Below are 22,231 nucleotides of genomic sequence, written 5' to 3'. Positions count from 1 at the left end.
GTTTCTTTATTTACAAATACATTTTAATTTAAAAAAGCCTTGTGCAAAAAAAAAACATTTTTCAAAGTGTAAAACTTCGAACATTGTCCTCGTTGGAGGCAAATAAATGCTAAAAAAATTTTTATATCTAAAACATACAAGTTAAAAAGATTTCTAACTAAAATGTATTTTCAACATAAAATGTTTCTTCGCTTGTTTGCTTGTTTGCTTCGAGGGAAAAATGTAAACAGTTTTTTCTTTGTTTTTGTTTTTTTTGTAAAGTTTAGTTGTTGCAAAATAAATAGCATTTAAAAGTACTTAAAACAAACAAACAAAAAGGCAGGTAGATGGAAAAGTAATTTTATTTTATGGTAAGATTTATTTATTGTATATTTGATTTTTACCCTTAGTCGCGTGTTAGCTTCACTGCTAAATCCCCGAATACTTAAAAAAAAAACAAAAAACAAAAAAAAACAGGTTATGCATATTATATATTTCCGTCTGCTATCGAATTAAATCGCAACGCTAAAAGTGTGCGTATTTAAAAAAAGAAAGAAAGCATAATATTTTATGTACAAGAATACGTTATATGCACATTTTAATAATAATTTTTAAAAAAATGTAAATAATCCTCCTTTTTTTTTTTTCAATAACAAAATGTTGTCATATTTATAAGTACAGGCGCACACTCTAAGCAAACACCGAATTTCACGAGCATCTGAGACGCGGAACTGCTGGAAGTGACAGTTCCCCAGCGGCCGTTATCGGCTGTCTATAAGTGCGCATGCGCAGAAGAGAATTTCATTAAGAAAGTGTAACTGTGAATTTCACAGCTCCAAGCAAGTTTTATTTTTATTTTTATATGAATTTGTAGATACCGACATTAAACTTAATGATTTTATAATGTACACATAGAAAAAATAAAATAATAATAATAAAAAACAAACGTATTATTTTTAATTTTATCATTAATATTGTGTAGAAATAATTTGGGGGTGCTGCAGTCCCACAGCTCCATGCACGAGCCGCCACTGGTCAACGAGCTTATAAATATTTTGCTTGTGAATTTCTCTAGGTTTTGATGTGAGATATGAATCTAACTAATATTTAATCTCCCTTCGATATGCTAAAAGGTTATCTAAATGGTTGTGTAATCCTCAAAATAAGTGATAATTCAAGAGAAGTAATGTCAAGAGAATATGCAGGACAGGAGGCAAGATTTCCCAACCACTATCTTCTAGATCTTTGGTTAGTAGTTGTGGAAGATGACTTATTTTCTGTTAATTTAAGAATATCGTTCTTTAGGTCAACAAGTGAGAAAAATGTGAATGATGATTTAAAAATCTGGGAGAAAAAGTAATAAGTTAATCATTGTAGTTACAATACGCATAAAATAAATTACAATCATTTAAAATTCCCTCTTTACGAACTGGCAAAAACCTGATAATTTGCAATAATGCAACATAAAACAGGTATACAAAGTAGATAGGAGATATAATTAAATACATGAGTTCCAAATATAATGTAATGCACATTATTGTAATTATATATATATAATATACAGCATAATCGCGTTGAAACACCGGTTCTCGTCAGATTACCGAAGTTAAGCAACGTGGAGCCTGGTTAGTATCAGATGGGTGACCATTTGGGAATTCTAGCTGCTGTATGTGCTCTCTGCTTATCTCGGCATTTGTTTCCAGTCATCCTGTACTTTACTTGCCACTGGTATTTAACAATGTCGAATCAGGAGAGGTGTGGTTGGAGATTGTGCACCTCCTGCCGCAAAAATTTCATGCGTAGGCACCCCTTCATGGGAATCCATAGACTGTCCAAGACTGACGGAGAATATATATATATATATATATTGTATTTTTTCACAGTCAAACAACATTGCAGCTCACAAGAGCTATAACAGCCAACCGGAAATCCAAGACATTATATATATATATATATATATATATATATAAACAAGCCGAGTTATATGTTCATCAACGTTTCGTCTTTATTTCGAGGAAGTCTTGAAATAAAGACGAAACGTTGATAAACATAACTCTGTTTGTTCCTGTTTATTTCTCTATTTTGTCAGAATACCATTTCCATTATTCTCATCATATATATATATATATATATATATATATATATATTTATATATATATATATATATATATTTGTTTACTGTTTTATAGGAAAGAATTCCAAAAAAGTACTTGATTACAAAGAAAAATTTTCAATATAAGAGCTTAATATTTATTTATTTAAAAGGGGGGGGGCAGTTTATGTTAGGCTTGAAATCGACAGTACCAATGTTTTTCTGACCTTCTTTACAATTTTAAATAAATAAATAAATAAATATATATAATCAAATACATTAGTCCTAAATATAATGTAATCCACAATATTGTAATAAAATATACACAGACACATATGAGGTTTCTCCAATAAGTTTCCAGACTTTACGTACAGGCATTTAAAATTGTCGTAGACTCTTGAAAATTCAGTATGTTATTGCTATATATCTTATCAGATGACTGCCGAACTTTTATGATTTCAGATTGAAATGAACAGCTACAGCAGGAATTGGAATACACTCTACTAAAGCTTGATTGTCACAGATAGTTAATTTTAAAAAATGCAATCTGGGTGTGGGGACACATTAGAAGAACGATATCCAATAAAGTTCTGTTTTAAATTTGGAAAAAATGCCACAGAACCGTATCGAATGCTTCAAACTGCATTTGGATCATCTTGCATGAATCAAATATCAGTTTCTGAGTGGCATAACAGAGTCAAGGAAGGTAGTGGGTCTGTGAGAGATGATGACAGGTGTGGGAGAAGTAAGGAATTCAGAACAGCAGAGTTGATTGGCCAAATAAAGAATTTCATGAATAAGGATCGTCGTATGTCTTTAGAGACAATAAATGCACAATTTGATGTCAGTGTTGGAACTGTACACACAATTATTTGCGAGGAACTGAAGATGTGGAAGATCGGCACAAAGTTTGTCCCAAGGGTGTTCGGAGAAGAAAAATGTTGTCATGGCCATCAAGACAGTTCCTTACTCTCCCTGTAACTTTTGGTTATTCCCTAAAGTCAAGGAAAACCTTAGACGCTGTCGTTATGAGACAATTGAAGAGATGAAAGAGGCTGTGACGAGGGTCATTTACACGCTCACACATAGAGCCTTCCACAAGTTGTTGTAATGGTATAACGAGTGCATTGCAGCTGGAAAAGATTACTTCGAAGGGGACTAGAGTTTCATGTGTGCACTATCAATAAAAGTGTCCATACGAAAAAAATCTGAAAGCTTATTGAAAGCACCTCACACATGTATAATTAAATACATTAGTCCTAAATGCAATGTAATGCACATTATTGTAATAATATATGATGAGGATTGCAACGTCTTGTCAGACGAGTGCCACTCCCTCAGACACTTAAAGTCCATGAGCCCAAAAAAAATGACTTTTTTTTTTTTTTTAGTCCTACTGGTGAATTCACATTCTCAAGCAGGCATGACACTAAAGACAGTCATTGAGATCAATTATTACATGCCTCCAGAATTTCAAGCCTCCACACGTCACAACTTTTCCATCGCCACAGGACCACTTTTATACACAAATGTCTGAAGGAGTATCTATACACCGATGATATTACAGAGTCTTAGCTTTGTACGACAGCGAAGTCTCTCTCTCGGTTCAAAATGTTGCGATCCAGCAACAAGCAAGAGCAAGATAGCCAGCAACAAGTTAAACTGCAGACCAGCTTAATGCAGGTACTGGTCTCCCACTTTATGTTTTTTTAAATCAGAGATTTGCTTCTCCTAGAAAGGTTGCCTTCACCACAGCTTATGGGAGCCCTCTCCACCCCAACACACACTAATATAATAATATAATATATATATAATCCAATTAGAAGAGTCAGCGATAATCTGATACATGACACGGAATTCGAGAGCATGCAAGAAGTGCAGGTAATCATGCAAGATAGAGGGTATTGGAGGAGCCGTGTGGATTCTGTGCGGTAAAGCATCCTAAAAGATGGCAGCAGAGATGTTGTATTTTGAGAAAAGAAAGGGATGAGGAATTAGAAAATGTTATTAGTTCTTCAGGAAAATGAACTACTATCTCTACAATTAATTTTAAAAAAACTATTTTTTACTGCAAACAAGGCATGTTGTCTATGGGGAGTTGAGCAGTGAGATGTCTAATCACATTATATTTAAACTTCTGCAGTCTGGGAAGTAGGAAACAGGGAGTGAATTCCCAAATCTAATAGTCTGAGAGTAGAAACTATCAGAGTAGAAAACTTTCTGGCATCTAAGGACCTCGATAGTGAAGAGGTAGAATTTTGCTTCTTGTCGGGTTAATCAGAGTATGTACATTGAGAACGCACAATTCATCAGAGTATATTCCATTAATGTGCTTGCAAAACAGGCACAGAGATGCAACACTGTGGCGATGGGACAGAGGTTGAAGTTTGGCCAATAGTGCGGGACCTATTAAGTTTTCAAATTTTTTTGACTCTGTCAAAGAGTGAGAGACTAGCAGTCAATGCACCAGCCCATATATGTCAACAATACTCCATGCATGGGCGAATTGTGATACTCTTTGGTGTAAATAGTTTTCTAGAATAGTAGAGGGAGCCCATTTGTTTTACATTGTTTGACAGTTGTATGCTTTGCGTCATCTTTTTTATATATATTTTTTTGCTTTTAAATCTGTTGTGCTTGGAGAAATGTAACGTCAGGATCACTAGATATCGTAATAACAAGTATACATAATATAATAATGAATATCATAACAAATATGCAGGCTAATTTGTATTTGAACCCACTTTATTCACGGTGGAAATATTAAACTATTTACATAACGATATTGAGTGTCTGGCTTGTCGTCAACTGGTTCGTCTCTTCTTGGTCTCTCAAGCTCTACAATCATCCAGAGCTGTAATTCAGAGCAAAGGGCAGTAATTGTTAACTTTCTTTACTTCGAATTATATCCCCCTTTTACCGCCATAACAAAATCGTAACCTGTTTCGACCATTTCCGGTTTGTTCTGTAAATCAATCAGAAACAATTGGGTCGATGTAGATATCTGTTTAGAGAAGTACCAAATCTATTAATTAATCCGCAAAAATGTAATTGTTGAGTTTTCCTTTGTTATTATGACGTTTACATTTGTATATTTCAGTGGCGGTGTTGTGGCTTTGACTCGTATCAGGATTACGAATTGAACAACATTTTTAAATGCAGTGCTACTGGGGAGAGGGCTTGTGGCGTACCTCCTTCTTGCTGTGTTACAATTGAGGTACGTATGCATTGGGTTTACTTTGTTATGTAAGCTAGAGGGTAACTGGCTGCAAAATTGGTTTTAATGGATGCACTTAACGTTTCTCTCTTATTCTGTGGTTTTCTTTTTCTTTTGTTCTTGTTTCCTTCCTTCATTTCTATGTAATATATTTCTACGCTTGTTTCTTTACTTTGTTCTCTCTTTTTTTTATCTTTTAGTATTTGTTTCTTTCCTTTTTCTTTTCCTTGTTCTTTTAAGATAAAAAACAGAAAGAGAAATAAGGAAAAGGCAAGAAAAAAAAAACTTTCTCTTATTTCTCTTTTTAAATTTCCACTAGTATTAAATTACACGCATGCTTATCGATCAAAGGGAAATAACTGAGTATGACCGAGTTATTTGCCCTTCTCGTCTGCTCGCTGTGCCTTCTATTTGATCCATTTTATATTGTGTATACTTGCTTCTTCAACGGTTTTGTGTAATGCATCTTTATTTATTGACGTGGATCAAGAGACTTTATTCCCGAGCATACAACCAAAACAAAACATAAAACTGATCAGAATGAAAGAAGGCATACCGAGCAGACGAGAATAACACATAAATCTGTCAAACTCAAGAGTTGACCGATAAATATTCTCATAACTTAATACTGGCATTCATTATTTCTTTTTCCTCCATTTCTCCATTTCAATTATTAACTTACTTCTTCCTTTTTTCAGTCAGCCATTTTTTTCCTCACATTTATTTTTTTTCTTTCTACAAAAATGAACAAACACATTACATATACACATAGTCATCCACTATGTGTGTGTGTGTATGTATATATATATATATATATATATATATATATATATATATATATATTTGTGGATGACTAAATCTGTATACATAAATAATAGTAAGAACAAAGCTGTAAAATAGAAGTTTACAATTAGTTTTTTTTTTATTTGGCAGAATACTCCAAAACTGGTGTGTTAGGTAATATACATATGCCATATATATATATATATATATATATATATATATATATATATATATATATATATATATATAAACGAAACGGCAGCCTATCCTGCCTTGACAGAGTACAAAATAGACTTTGTGGCTTAGAGGGGGATGCCCTTTTCTCTACCCTGCAACCTCTCTCCCACAGAAGAGACGTTGCGAGCCTATCCTTGTTTTATCGTTATTTCCATGGCAGGTGCTCGTCTGAACTCCAATCTCTGGTCCCCCCTTGCCAATCTTTCACGAAAAACACTTGTCTAGCTGAATCCACTGTGAAAAATTTTCCCTACTCTATATCTGTGCCTAAATCAAAACGTAGATTCCATGAACAAAGCTTCTTTCTTAGAACTGCATGCCTGTGGAACTCTGTTCCATCTGCCTGCTTCCCACCTGACTACAACCTGGATGTTTTCAAGTCCAACGTTAAAAAATTCCTAATGAACTGCCCCCTTAAGTAAACATTTCATCAAATCTCCACACTAACGTAATGTACTTGCAATAACCCTTATCCCTGAGTGGCTTCTGAGCCTTGATAAGTGGTGACCACCGTGTAAAAAAAAAACAAAAAAAAAACAGACGTATCTGTAAAAAAAATGTACCAAAATTTTAATATGCTGGAGGAGTTGTTTTGCATGAAAAATAAATATTTGGATCTCGGAACGTAACGATACTGTTATTATTTTATATACGCTCTGTTGTAATATCTAACATACATCGAGCTTCTAAAAAAACAAAAAAAAAAGAATTGGTATACACAAAAAAATGAAATATAATAGAAAATTCATATATATATATATTAATAAGCTTTGAAAATATGTATGGCAATTAAGCTACACAGAATTTTCCGCATTTCATCCTCGTGATGATTCGTTAGGCTTTTGCATGGAATCAATGTTACTTCGTGTTTTTATATATATATATATATATATATATATGTGGTAGTGGGTTTGCTAGTCAGCTAATCAGATTCTTTGTTATTCACACACCAATGTAGGCAATTGGTTCACGTTTATCAGACAGAAATTCACTTTACCTCTAAACTACATCTTTCTTAGTTCGATTTTTGCGGGAATGGGTTACTCTTTTCTTTGTGTTGGGAAGTGATCTAGTTTTGATCTACAAATAAAATCTCTTTGTTCCATGACGGGTATATATATATATAACATCCATTCCATGCAAAAGTCTAATGAATCCTAACAAGAATAATATGCAAAAAATTCTGTGTAGCTTAATTGCCATAAATATTTTCAAAACTTACTCCCTAGCTCTACTTACTGCCGTAAGGGAACATTTTATTGATTTGTTTTATACATAGATAATATTTTCTAACAAAGTATATGTATTTATTTTTATATATATGTTTTCTCTTTTTTTAGGGCCATTTCCCCAAACTGTCCTGTGGCTACAATGTTCGACGCAACGTGGTAAGTGATATATACTTGTATTTAATATCATTGATCTGTTTTGAGATGCAATAACTGAGGGTTAATTATGAAAATTAAGAATCAAATAGAACATACAATGTTTGTTTTAAACAGGATTTACACTATAGAAGACAACCAACGTCAAAAAAAAAAAAAAAAAAAAAAAGAAAATATTTTCGTTCAACACACAGGCACGAAAGGGACGTGTCTGCTTTTATTTACATTCTAAGACTAAGAGAGAAATCACACGTAATCACAATCACAAACAAAGGGAATTAACTATCCTTATGTCACTGAAAAACAAGCATAAATCTAAAGCCGTCAAAAGGGAGACAACTCTTACAATTTTTACAGTATTAAACATCTAATTTTACTTAACCTTTAGGCTACGCTGGCTGTTAATTTTTTTAACACCTAGTTTTCTATTACAAACAGCTGCAACAATAGTGTCTTCAAGGACTATGCAATTTTTCTTTACCCTAACTGCATTCATCAATGAATGAAACCCATGTTTGAACGCTTGTTTGTATTGTTTTTTGATAAAATTGTTATTTTTCAAATACCCTAGACTTGATTTTATGTGACGTGAAAAAATTCACACCCATTGTAGGCAATGTGTGTAAAAATACCACTGTAACCCAAGAGTTAAAGTCTATATTTGCATTGATAATTTCTAACAATAACGAGGCATAGTCTAAATGAAAATCTCCAGTTTTTAGGAAATTTCAACTTTGAAGATTAAGACAAAAATCATTTTGTTGGTTCTTCAATGGAATTATTAATTAAATAACTTTTGATGCAAGTCCAAATAAATAAATAGAAAAGTCTGTGTGATATATGTACATGTCATTGAACGGACGTGTCATATTTCCCAAATCACATAAATTTACTAAGTAGTTTTATTTTTAACTAAAAAAGTCAAATTTTATGAATATGTCTTGCGTTGCCATCTTGAAAAAAAAAAAAAGGGGGGGCAGATAAGTATTATAGTTAAAACTTGCGAAATCAGCCTTCTTATGCTAGTTTCACATTAATCACTTTCAATTGTTTAAAAATGTTTTTTCTTTTATATAAAAAAAATACTTGATCAATCTCTATGATTTTTGGAATATGAAATTTTTGTTTCGTAACAGATGCGTACATCATAAAGATTTTTCTTTATTATTAGTTCCCCAAGACAGAAGCGATTGGATCTAGTAATTCACTCCCGTTCGTCCGTTCGCACATTTCTTGATAACCATGCCTTTAAGGGGTAAAATTGCTCCCAAATCGTTTATCCATTCATTCGTTTGCACGTTTCTAACTATGCCTAGGATTTTTTTTTTTTAATTTTGCAAAAACATTAGTCATGGTGAAAGTAAATTTTCCACTCTTGGAGGGGGATCCCAAATGCTCGGTTTATTGTTTTCTTTTTTCATTAGGGTAAGAACACAACTGTTACAAGGCAAGTACTAAATCCACGACATACAGCACCTCCTCTGAATAACTTGTACAAAACTATTTAGGCAATAGTTTTAAGTCACAAATAAAAAGCAATGGACTGATAACACATGCCTAATGCAATTCTACTTTAACATTAAAGCTATAACTAAATGCGCTGTTAATTATTAACACGACTTTCAGCATTTCTGTGCATTGTTTAAACAAGGAGACTTAGAAAGTGAACCTTGAGTTAATTTTCGACAGCCTCATAACTGATTTCCCTCATTTTGTTCTTTAATCCTCACATTCCATGAGCGATATTTCCGACAAAGGTGGGAAAATTGCTGTCTTCTAGGTCAGCATCTCACACTTATTGTTTGATATAATATATATAATATAATATATATAATATGATAGCAAAATTTACAATTTTGATATTGAATTTACAGGGAAAATAATGGTCTCTAATTAATTGTCATGTTACCATAATGAATATATCCAAAAATTACGAAAAGTAATAGAAAAAAAATTATTAAAACATTTTTTGACGAATATTAGCATAAAATAAAATGCTTGGCTGAAAAGACACCAGAGAGTTTCAAAAAGGGGGGGGTAAATAGTGTGTAACTATTTCCGATTTTTAAATAAATTGTGTGTTAAGAATCATAAATGCCTTGTTTTTAGCATAAACGCGTTACTTTTCTTGTTATTATCTCACGTGTAACTAAAGAAATATGGCTCGAAGGGTTTTTACTATAAAGATCGAAAACTCGTGTTTTTTTTAAATAATGTAATATTTAATACCAATGGCAATTAAGTAGATATTGCTTTTAGTTAAAATTGACACAAAAAGTCAGTAGATACCATTTTTTTTTTTTTAATTGATTTTTTGTTTTCCAAATTACGTTATTATTGTGTAGTTGCACCATTTTTTTTTTTTATCAATTTCTTACATAAAGTTGCTACATGCCTTGTCTAGAGCAATTTCCATTTAAAAAAAAAAAAAAAAACTTCACCTTTACTTAGTTTCTGCAAAGTTTACCAGACAACATTTTTCTCTGGATCCTCAAAAGCAAAATATAATTTTTATTATTATCAAGGTACTTCTCTTGTATTTGTCTAAGGATGAATATAACCTCAGTGGTACTTTCGTAGAATTGAAAGTCAGTCTTATTCTAACGTTTAAAACAATTTTATTGAGTCGTCTTCATTAATATATATATCTATAAAAGTGAGAGAGAGAGTGTGTGTGTGTGTGTGTGTGTGTGTGTGTGTGTGTGTGTGTGTGTGTGTGTGTGTGTGTGTGTGTGTGAGTGAGAGAGGACACTTCTCAACCTATATACTCAACAAATTTTTGATCTACAGACTTGAAATTTGGTATACAGGGCATTCAGACATGTAGAAAAGGGGGAAAAAAAATGTTGCTAAGGAGTCAAAATTGAAAAATTGGTATGTGGAGGTGATTGGATTTTTATCTGTTTGTCAACTGTTTCACGAATGCGCATGCATGAATCATTCAGATGACAGATTCCTTATGTTAAGAATAAGTAGGTTTGAAAACACTTTTCTAAAGATCATGTCAAGCTGGCCTAATGGTTATCGTACTTAACTCCCTATCTTAAGATTTTGGTTTTGATCTCGGCTCGAGTATTCTTTTTACTTACAAGAAGTGAACTGTTTAGTAAAAACATAATACTAGCACGCACATTTCTCAGTTTCTGTATGAATGAAAATATATTTATGGGTATTTTATGACTGGACAATGCCAGGCAGCCTGCAAGTATGTAAATAAAAAGAGAATGAAAGAGAAGTTGTTAGTAATGGAATGTGTCCATAAACATGGATGGAAACAAAAGGTTACATAGGGGTAATGTGTTGTTAAATATATGTCCAATTATTAGAGAAGATAGAAGAGTTAATATTTGAAAGGTGGGATCACTGTAACGGAAATGAAAAGAGTTCACAGAAGAGAATGTAAAATACCACTACGCAAGTGTTTACAATGTGTGTAAAAAAGTTAGTTAGAAATATGTGTTATATTATGTTCAGATGTGTGGCGGCCACCATATTGAGTCCTGGAGATTTCTTGTCAGACTCCAGGATCGACCGCCTGTGGAAGATTTCTGTTACATTCCAAGAGAGGTTCGAGAGTTGAAAGAAATGCTGTGGAATAATTCGGCTCGCTGGTGATCTCCTGGCCAGAAAAGAGGAGGAAGCCGAGTTGGTTCTGCCTCTTATCAAATTCTATATGGTACACAGCTCGCCTGAAAAATTCTCTCTGATTGGGCAAGCCAGAAAGGAAGTTAAATGCTTGTACTAATCAGTGCCGAGCTTAGAAATTAAGCATATATTAAAAATTGCAATGGTGGTTGTCGCTGCTGCTTGTAACACGGCTGCTACACTTTATCAAGGAATAAAATCAAACACTTTACCATCTATGCTAGTGTAATTGGGTGACCATTTTACTGAATGAAATGCTGTTACAACTTTAAATACACTACATGAATAGTTATTAGAGTATAGAATAGCCAAAGCAAACAAAAAGATTTTGTTTATTCAAGTTTTTCCTTATTTAATTGTTGACAAAGATTTCAAAAAGAAATTTTCTCCATTTTTTTTAATACTCATATCAGTTTTTATATTCAAGAGTTATTCCCCTTTTCTATATTCAAGTTATCTCCCCTGAACTTCCTTTAGGTTTTTTTTTCTTTTTTTTTTTTTTTTTCTACTTGTCTCACCGCGAGGGCAAAAGATAATAGAATTGAGTAAGTGTAGCATCAAAATAGATACTAAACTTAGAAAATTTTGCTAATTTCAAAAAATGTAAATTCCTCAAAATGAATTAAGCACAAGGCTATTCAAAAGTGTGAGGAGGGGGGGGAGTCTTTATGTTCGTCCTTGTCATTGCACCATAATATTTTTCCATTATTTTCTTACTATAATCTTTTCTTTCATGACTATAATACCGCATTCAATCCAGGAATCGTTTTACTTTAGATTACCGGCCCTTCTACACTATTGGGACGAAATTTTTGGAAATCCTAATACTGAATTTCACATAAAAACATTGGTATCTCTACGTATTCCTCATATTTTTAAGATGATTATATCTATATGAAGATCGATAAGGTAGAAAATTATTTATTAAAGAAAATAAAAATAGAATTTGATGAAAACGATTGTAAGACATAGAGTTCAAAAGAAAGGTGATTTTCTATTTTGATTTAAACAAAATGGCAGAATTTTTTTACCTGCTAGCATGATTAAAGTTGTTTTGTTTAATGATTCAGTAATATTCAGGTAATTTCGACTGCATAATTTGGAAGCTACCATTGTAACTTATTAGAATTGACAACAACAAAAAAAAAAAAAATGAATTGAAACCATTTTGTTTTTTATTTGAAAACTCCATCTTGTCACAATTCTGTAGAAGCGTTAGATTATCAAATCGATTTTTTTTTACTACACTTTGATCTTAGCCAAAAAAAGCAAATAATTTTTACACAATTATTGATTGTACTTAAAGTATTAAAATAAAAACTTTGAAAGAATGATTATTCTAATTGCTATTTAAATAATCAAGTATATTTCATAGGTTGTATTAGACATTTTCAACGGAATTTTATCCAAATAAGATGAAATTTTGTTTGCGATGGGTATTTTTTAAATGAAAATCACTCCAGACAAAGCATGAAACTACTTGATGTAAGGAGATATAAAAAAAAAATAAAAAAAATTTTTTTATAAAAATACCACTTCAAGGTCAAAAAACTAACAAATAAGTGTTAGATGAATAGATTCTGACCCAGAAAGCCTCAATTTTCCCTCCTTTGTTAAAAACGTCACTCATGGAATGTGAGGACTAAAAGACAAAATAAAAGAAGGGAAAGTTGCAAGGCTGCCGAAAGTATACCCAATGTTCATTTTCTACTCTCCACAGAGATGTTATACATTTTTATGAGTAAGATTCATTCCTCAACCAATTAGTCAACCATTATGGATTATGGAAAACAACTGCAAGGTATAAAGATTAATAATGTTGGATATATTTAGTTTAATGCAAAAAGGAGTGAAGAGAGAATGGAAGCCTCTCAAGAAAAAAATCAAATATTTGTCTGTGAAAGTTCAGCAATAGTTATTAGACATCAATTAATAAATATTCTCCGAATTACAGTTTCTTTGTAATATTTTAAAGATTTAAAATCTAATGTCAAAAAACACTTGTCGTTGGCTGTCTTTACAAGTCATCAGATTTTATTCATTCTATTCATTATTTTTAATCTTCTCATAATGTTGATCATCATACAATTTCAATCTATCCATTTTATCAACCGTTATTATTGTTTCTAGTGTTATAATAAAATTATAGAAAAATTTGCTGACGGCATCACATACATCTCTTGACATGTGGGTTAAACAGCTGCAAACCTGTTCATAGTAAAAACTTAGAAAATGACTTCCAGTGTGTATTTGAATGGGGAAATGAATGAATAATAATATTTAATGCTATTAAGACAAAACTTCTTTTCTTTAATAGATTGTTAAGAATGGCTTTTTAAATGAATGTGCACATATTCAAGGCAAAAGTAAAAATTAAGAAAATAATCTCTGGTTCGTAGTTAAATGAGGACATAAATGGATGGTAAAATTTAATGCTACTTATACAAAGCTCCTTTCCTTTAATAGCTACAAGAAACCTTGTTAAGAATGGCTTTCTAAATGAAAGATATATTTCGTGTTTTTGTTTAAAAATATATTATTTCACATTTTTATTTAAAAATATATTATTTTACATTTTTATTTAAACATATTTCATATTTTTGTTTAAAAGATATAATTCACATTTTTGTTTAAAAATATATTTCACATTTTTATTTAAAAATATATTATTTCACATTTTTATTTAAAAATATATTATTTCACATTTTTATTTAAACATATTATTTCATATTTTTGTTTAAAAGATATATTTCACATTTTTGTTTAAAATATATTTCACATTTTTATTTAAAATATATTTCACATTTTTATTTAAAATATAATATTTCACATTTTTGTTTAAAAATATATTATTTCACATTTTTGTTTAAAAATATATTATTTCACATTTTTGTTTAAAAATATATTATTTCGAATTTTTGTTTAAAAATATATTATTTCACATTTTTATTTAAACATATTATTTCCTATTTTTGTTTAAAAGATATATTTCACATTTTTGTTTAAAAATACATCAATGTGAAATGATATATGTAATATTCAGCAACTAATGAAAGAGAGAAATCTTCTTATTGATTGTACTCTCATAATCCAAACCTTCTTTAACACTGCAAAATTATTTCTTTAAACCGTTATGTTTATTTTTCTATTCTTTTTTTAATTTCAGACTACGGATTCGCGGGCAAATTTCAATATCTATACTGAGGGGTGCACACCCCACCTGCGTTCCCTACTCGTGCTACGACTCGACATTGTTGGCATGGCAGGGCTAGGAAGTTCCATACCGCAGGTAAATTCTTTGCACATTCAATTTTTTTCCAGACTGTTAGATGCATCTTTATGGTTGTTATTTCAACACGTTTTGACCAACTAATCCTCTAGCTTGTGAAGGATTGAAACGGCTATATTCAGATAATGCTGACCTGGAACTGTAGAGACTTAACGCTTCTATCTACTGTGACATGGGTCCCGGAAAAAAACATTTTTTTTTTTTAATTTTTCTTTGGATTTTATTCCAAGTTCATCATCGGTTTAACATCTGGTTTACATGCCAGATTGCATTTTAGAATTCACTTTCAAACCTCCCTTTCCCAAAGTCTTTATTGTAAGTCTAATAGATATGACCTTACAGTAAATACATACACTTTATTCTTTTTTTTTTTTATTTATTTATTTATTTTTTTTTTTTTTTACAGATTATCGGCTTTTTGCTGGGATACTATTTCATCCGACGTGTTGAGGAATATCATGTTTGGTATCGAGTTGGCGCCATTGGTTCTACAATCTCAAACAGTTCTTGAGCAAATCTCCTTGTCTTTGCTGACATTTTACTTCTGCTGCTGTTACCATTGCTACCCTCGCCTCAACACCCTTCGCCACCTCTGCCCACCTTCTGAGACATGCTCAGCCTCTCCATCTTTTTTAATCATCCTTGCCCAAATATTTTGATATCTTTTGCTTTATGTTAGTTTATTATTGATTCTGCCGCTGCTGTTTGTATTTACCTTCTCCCTGCCCTCCCCCTTTTTGTAAAGAAACGAAAATGAATAGATCGAACCCGCTTACAACAGTGACCATGCAACAAAGGCTGACAACAAAAGTTGAAAATCGGACTAAAGCTCACCACAATCACAATAAAAATTTTAAAAAAATTTTTACATTTAATTTTTTGGCGCTTATTCGGTTTTACCCAATATTTAAAAAAATTCCACAAAAAACTTTATTATGTACATATCTATTAGGTTAAAAAAAAAAAGGTTGTATGTCATCCAGCATTTTTGTTTTTATAAAATAAAATCAAATTTGGTAAACGATTTCCAGATGGTATTATTTTGATAACTGTGTTGAATTATATCCCTTGGTCATTGACATTAATATAAGCAGAAAATGGCAGATAAGACATTTCACCATTAAAATATGTTGCTTTTTTTTTTTTTGTTAAAAAAAAAAAAAATCGTGCTGAATTTGTATAATTTTTTGTGTACCGTTTTTGTTTTTAACCTAACTAGTAAGTACATAATAAACTTCTTGTGCCATTTTTGTTTATTTTCTTTTTACGAACAGTTTTTAATATGGGAATAAAACTGGATACGCACCAACTTTTTCTTATAATTGTTAAGAATTTTTGCCAGTAATTTTTATTGAATAAATAACCAAACAAATGTTAGTGAAACTTTGAAAAGAGTAATTGTTTATTGTTGTTATGAATAAAAAATACTTTTATAAAATTAAAATATTTGATATTCTATATTAAAAAGATTAGCAACGCATGGGCAGAGAATATAAATTGATTTTTTGATTGTATAAGTAATTGTTAAAACTTATGTTGTATTATGATGGCAATTATGTATATGTTAAGAAATACTTTAAAAATTGTGAAAAAACAAAGATATTTCATTTATTAATAGTTGGTCTACTACAGAATATAAAGACAGGAAATGAGACAAGACACAAGATTACATACAGAATAAATTGTTCCATAAACAAGTTTGCACAGATTATTCAAATTAATTCTCTAATCATATGGGTTGTTGTTAATTTTATTATAATTATTATTATTATTATTATATTGATAATATAGTACATTTCGAAAGTAAAAGATATTTAAAACAAAAAAAATATTTATTAATAGTTGGTCTATGACCAGCTATAAAGACAATGAGACAATAATGATACAAGTATAATGATATAATGAGACAAGTAAGATACACAATTACAATCAGAATATATTATTCTATTGTTAACAAAGACATACAAATTATTAAGATAGTAACTGTGATATGTATATATAGATTAAATATTTAATTCGAAACATTGTTTCAGTAAGGAGAATACACAAAATTCCTCCTAGATCATATGAGGTATTAAAATGTACTGCACATTGATATTGATAAAACTTATGTCTTTTATTAGCAATAATGTCTTTGTTGTAAAATACAAGGCAGTTAAAATGGACAAAGAGATTTCATTTATTGATAGTTTGTCTACAACTAAATATAAATGAAAGTAAATGAGATGAATATATACAAACAATATACAGACAATATATACAAAGATTAAATATATAATTAAATACAATCGTTCCTATATATAGAAAAATACACAGTTTTTTTCTAAGATTCCTTTATGATGTTTTTTTTTTTTTTTTGAAGCACGCCAAAGAGAATGTTGACTGTAGAACTTCTAGTCAAACAATAAAACTGAATTTTGGTCTTAATTCTCAAACCATGTGTTTATTTTAGGATTGTATTTTACTTAGGTTTCTAAGTCCAAGGGGAATAACTCTGATCTGGAAAATAATATCTCCCAAAGTGAGACAACTCTAGTCTCTACAGTAGCAAGAAATTATAGTTTGATTCTAACCTGAATTGGTGATACCAGATCAGACTGTAACGATACTGGCTTTCTGACCTAAAAGGCATCAAACATTAATGTTATTGCAAAATAAAATCATGTTGTACAAAGTCAAATACAAAAAAAAACAAAAAACAAACAAAAACAAAAAAACAACAACAATTTTCCTATACAAAAGAAAAGCAAACCATATACTATAAATAAAAGAAGATAAAAAAAAAAAATTGAAGCACAGGAACTTTCTAAAATTATTGGATTCGGCATTAATTAACCCAAAAAGCAAAACAACCAGACCAAACTCAATGAATAAATATTTAAAGATATAAAGAACTTGAAACATAAAACTCTTTTAAAATTATTGAATTTGGCATTAAATAACTAGAAAAGGGTTGATATGCCATAAAATAAAACAACCAAACTATCCTGAAGATCAAGAAATAGTATTTTGCTTAGAGTTTACTATTGAATGGAACAACATCAGATGAATTTTTTAAAAAGTTACCTGTGCTTGCACTGTATCTTCAGTGATCAGGCGATTCATCTTTTATAAAAAGGGTGTTTACTAGTGATGGAAAAATTCCAATATTTTTTTCAATTCCGATACAATTACTGACTTTGATTCTTTTAAAATCTCTAAATATTTAGCCTTTGAGTTTTTTTTTTTCTTTGTTTAATTTTTGGATTACCTAAAAAAACGTATATGTGCATATATTTTGCAAACATAAGAATACATTTGGGTGAATCTGTAGATGTTAGTTTTATTAATAATTTAAAATCAATAAATATCTATCATTTTATCTTTAATCCCAGCAACAGAGAATTAAATTTTAAACAACAAAAAAAAATATATATATATATATATAAATAGAAAAATGAAATATGTTTTTGGCATCAGAAAATAGACAAATTTTTCAGATTCGAATACCAATACCCCAAATAATTCTGATTTTTCTGACTACCAATTAATAATGTAGATATATACGAACACAAAATTCCTTTAATGTATTATGTACTATACATGAATACTGTAGTACCTTTTGATGTATGTACAGATGTGTGTCACAATTTCCAGATTATAAATTATTCGATCGGGAGATCCTATTTATTAAAAAGGAGGACGGAACGTGATAACGTCCTACGAACAGTAAATTAGTCTATAGATGCGTTAATTTAATGTTCATAGCATGTTATCCTTTTCTATCCTCCTTTTCTAATAAATAAAATCTTCCGATCACCAAAAGCACAATATAAAAAGAATAAAAATTCAATAAAAAAAAAAAAATTGTTATTTTTGGACAATACGTGAAATTAAAATATATCTTCTTGGTCTTCTGGTTAGGATCCAAGAGTAGTATCTGTTCTGTCTAAAAATGGTATAATGATATTGTGGGGTTTCTGTTTGTGCTGGCGTTCATACAATGAAAATATGTCATAGACTGTTATAAAGATATTGGAGATAAACTGTAATAACCAACTATTCTGAGACTACATTAACCAGATTACTTAGATAACTACTTTTGCAGTTTTAACAAAAGGGCTACAATAATATCGCTGAATCCCCATTCACATTGAACATCCACAGAATCGATTGAGATTGTCGGACTGACTTCCTCATCTTGGTTGTCATTGTCACAACGTTTCGGCCGTTTTGCCCTCCGGCCTTCGTCAGGTGAACCGTTTGTTAGGAGTCTCGAACCCAATCCTTTATTATTATTACGGGGGTACCGTGTTCGGACTCCAGCTAGGCTTTGGGACATAGTTGCTGATTCTCTGTTTCAATGTTACTTTTTCGCTGCCTTTGTTCAGGATTGAACTCAGCACCTTTGGGTAACTGTAAACTTTGATACAACGTCTAGGACCACTCGGCCATAATTACTATCCACAAAATGTTCAGCAGCAATATATTACAAATGAAAGATTCTGTTGTGGAATTTCCACAGATCTCGTCAGTATAAATAATTGTGTTAAAAGAAAGTGTTTTTTGTTTTTGTTTTGTTTTTTTTTTTGCTTATAAATGATTCATATGAATTTATTTCCCAAAAAAAAATACAAAATAAGCAATTTCTTTTGTTGGTAATTATTAATTTAAATAAAAAAGATTATTTTTAAAGATGCTGGCAAAAATTAAATTTAAAATGTAAAAATATTTTCCAATTTAAAAAGAAATATTTCTGTTTATTTTTGTGTCCATTTTTTTTAACTTTTGTGCATAATTTCTGTTAATCCACCCATTAATATTGATATGTTTTAATCCTTCGAAAGTGACACATACCCGTTTTACACCTATAGAGACATTTTCAGTTTCTTAATTAAAAAACAGTTTTATTTTACTGAAACGCTTTGAAAGTAGACACATTCTAATTGTTAATATTTGTTTAAAAACTATTATCGTTTTATATATATATATATATATATATATATATATATATATATATATATATATAAAGCTGCTCATTAATGTGTTTGTATAAGTAAAAAAAAATGTATATATATATATATATATATATAGTAATAAATAGAGTTGTTCATTAAATATAATGTTTATATAAGTAAAAAATGCGTGGGTGTGTGGTAATAATAGAGCTGTTCATTAAGTATAATGTTTGTATGAACTATATATATATATATATATATATATATATATAGAGAGAGAGAGAGAGAGATAGTGATTTAAAGGTTATGAGGGGTTTTTGAAGCATTGTTATTTTTTATATTTCAAGCGGACCTCCGCTCTTGGTCACAATTTCAATACTTTTTTGAAATATAAAAAATAAAAATATTAAATACAAAAAGTAACATCGTTTTTCATGCTTCAAAAAACTCTCATAACCTTTAAATCACTATCCTAGAAGCACACGTGGACTTTTAACATTATATATATATATATATATATATATATATATATATATATATATATATATGGTAATGAATAGAGCTGTTCATTAAATAAAATCTTTGTATAAATAAAAAAATCTATGTGTATATATATATGTGTGTGTGCGTGTGGTAATAAGTAGAGCTGTTCATTAAGTATAATGTTTGTATAAATAAAAAATGTATATATATATATATATACATACATTTTTTATTTATACATATATATATATATATATATATATATATATATATGAAATTAAAATGGAGGCGGAGAAACCTAGAGGCTGAATGTTTCGCCTGTCTAATGCTGGCTTTCTCCAGAGGGATGGTCTCTCTTGGGAAAGGTCACATAAGATGGGTGAAACGTCGAGCCTCTAGGTCTCTCCTCCTCCATTTTAATTTCATCTTGTCGGATTTTATCCACATTTAATAATCATATAAAATTAAAATGGGCTTACCGTTTAATGATCTACTATTATTTTAAAGCTCTACCTAAGAGGAAGCTGAGCTTTTTGTTTGTGCAAGATCTGTTATCTTGATTTGTCTCTTTTCTGATTTTCGTGTTAAATCTACTCTGATTTTTTAAATTAAATAAGTTCAGATATATTGATAGCAAACTAAACAAGAAACTATAGTTCAGTAAGTAAGTAGAGTTGCAATAATATAAAATGTAATTTTATTTATAAACGCTCTATCCACGTATTGAACACTTAAGAAAAATAATATTGGTATTTTAGTTCATTATGTAAACAATTCAAATACCACAAGAATGATTTAAATATATTTGTGGTATTTGAATTGTTTACAAATGATATGTATGCTCTGAATATGCAAGCCATTATTATTGAGCTTAAATAGATCTGGCAATTAAAAAAAAAAATCTTTATTGTATATATATATACATTAATAAAATATATATATATTATACTATTAAAAGCTATATATATATATATATATATATATATATATATATATATATATATACATATATATATTCTGTATTTAGGCAGCATGTTTTCATTCAGATATTGTTAAATAGCATGGAATATTTTTGCGTAATGATTTCTTTTTGTAATTTTTCCATTTTTTGACTAGTCATTCTCATATCTCGTTCGAATTTGTGTAGAAATGTTCCATAGTCATTTTCGTCAAAAAAAAAAAAAAATAACAAACAACAAAAAAAAAACACAGATGACCGAAAATGACTACGGAACCTTCTTACACAAATTCGACCGAGATAAGAATGACCAGTCGAAAAATGGAAAAATTACAAAAGAAGATTATTAAGTAAAAACACTCCGTGCTACTTAACAATATATATAAAATTTATAGTTTTTTATATTTAAATTTCTTTCAGAAAACTATAATTTTTTTAAAACAAAAATTTATTATTTGAACAAAGAATACAATTCAAAGTAATTTCCTTAATCCATGGATTATCGATATCAGCTCATCTCCTCAGGAGAAAAATCATTAGCAAAATATTAAATCTGGTTTGATATAATTTTGCTATTCAGCATGTACATAGAAAATATATTAAATCTTTCTAAGGTACATAGAGAAAGAAAATAAGGGTTGAAAAAAAAAAAAAAAAAAAAAAAGGATATGAGATTTTGGTATTGTCTTATATAAAAATATTACCTAAGATTTGATACCACAAGATTCAATAATCTGTGAGCCAATACATCTCATTATTCTGAGAGACACACACACACACACACACACACACACACACACACACACACACACACACACACACACACATAAACACACACACACACATATTTAAACACACACACACATATAAACACACACACACACATATATATATATAAACACACACATATATATATATATAAACACACACATATATATATATATAAACACACACACACACACACATATATATAAACACACACACACACATATATATATAAACACACATACACACACATAAACACACACACACACACACACACATATATATAAACACAGCCACACACACACATATATATAAACACACAGTTTTAAAAAATATAACCAGAGTGCTCAATTACTGAATTAGGAATCTGACATTATTTATTTTAATATATACCAACTGGATGTTATGCTAAAACTAGTGGTGTCAGTAATCTTTAATGTTCATCCAAATTCTGTAACTTA

General features: G+C 30.0%; 1 protein-coding gene and 1 pseudogene across 1 annotated transcript in view; both read left to right on the top strand.

Moving 5' to 3' along the window:
- The window catches only part of LOC145246698 (tetraspanin-15-like), a 271,980-nt gene extending 250,130 nt beyond the window's left edge, over positions 1-21,850 (top strand). Inside the window, exons 5-8 of the mRNA XM_080108423.1 lie at positions 5,172-5,288; positions 7,649-7,696; positions 14,505-14,627; positions 15,034-21,850. Of these exons, the coding sequence (XP_079964549.1) occupies positions 5,172-5,288; positions 7,649-7,696; positions 14,505-14,627; positions 15,034-15,138 (393 nt within the window). The 3' untranslated portion in view covers positions 15,139-21,850. The remainder of the gene's footprint in view (positions 1-5,171; positions 5,289-7,648; positions 7,697-14,504; positions 14,628-15,033) is intronic.
- On the top strand, positions 1,536-1,652 carry LOC145247077 (5S ribosomal RNA; annotated as a pseudogene).
- Positions 21,851-22,231: the final 381 nt, after the last annotated feature.

This window comes from Euprymna scolopes, chromosome 24 (assembly GCF_053919585.1).
Source record: "Euprymna scolopes isolate OS-2025 chromosome 24, ASM5391958v1, whole genome shotgun sequence".
NCBI classification, from domain to species: Eukaryota; Metazoa; Mollusca; class Cephalopoda; order Sepiida; family Sepiolidae; genus Euprymna; species Euprymna scolopes.
This window is presented reverse-complemented; position numbering and strand designations above follow the sequence as displayed.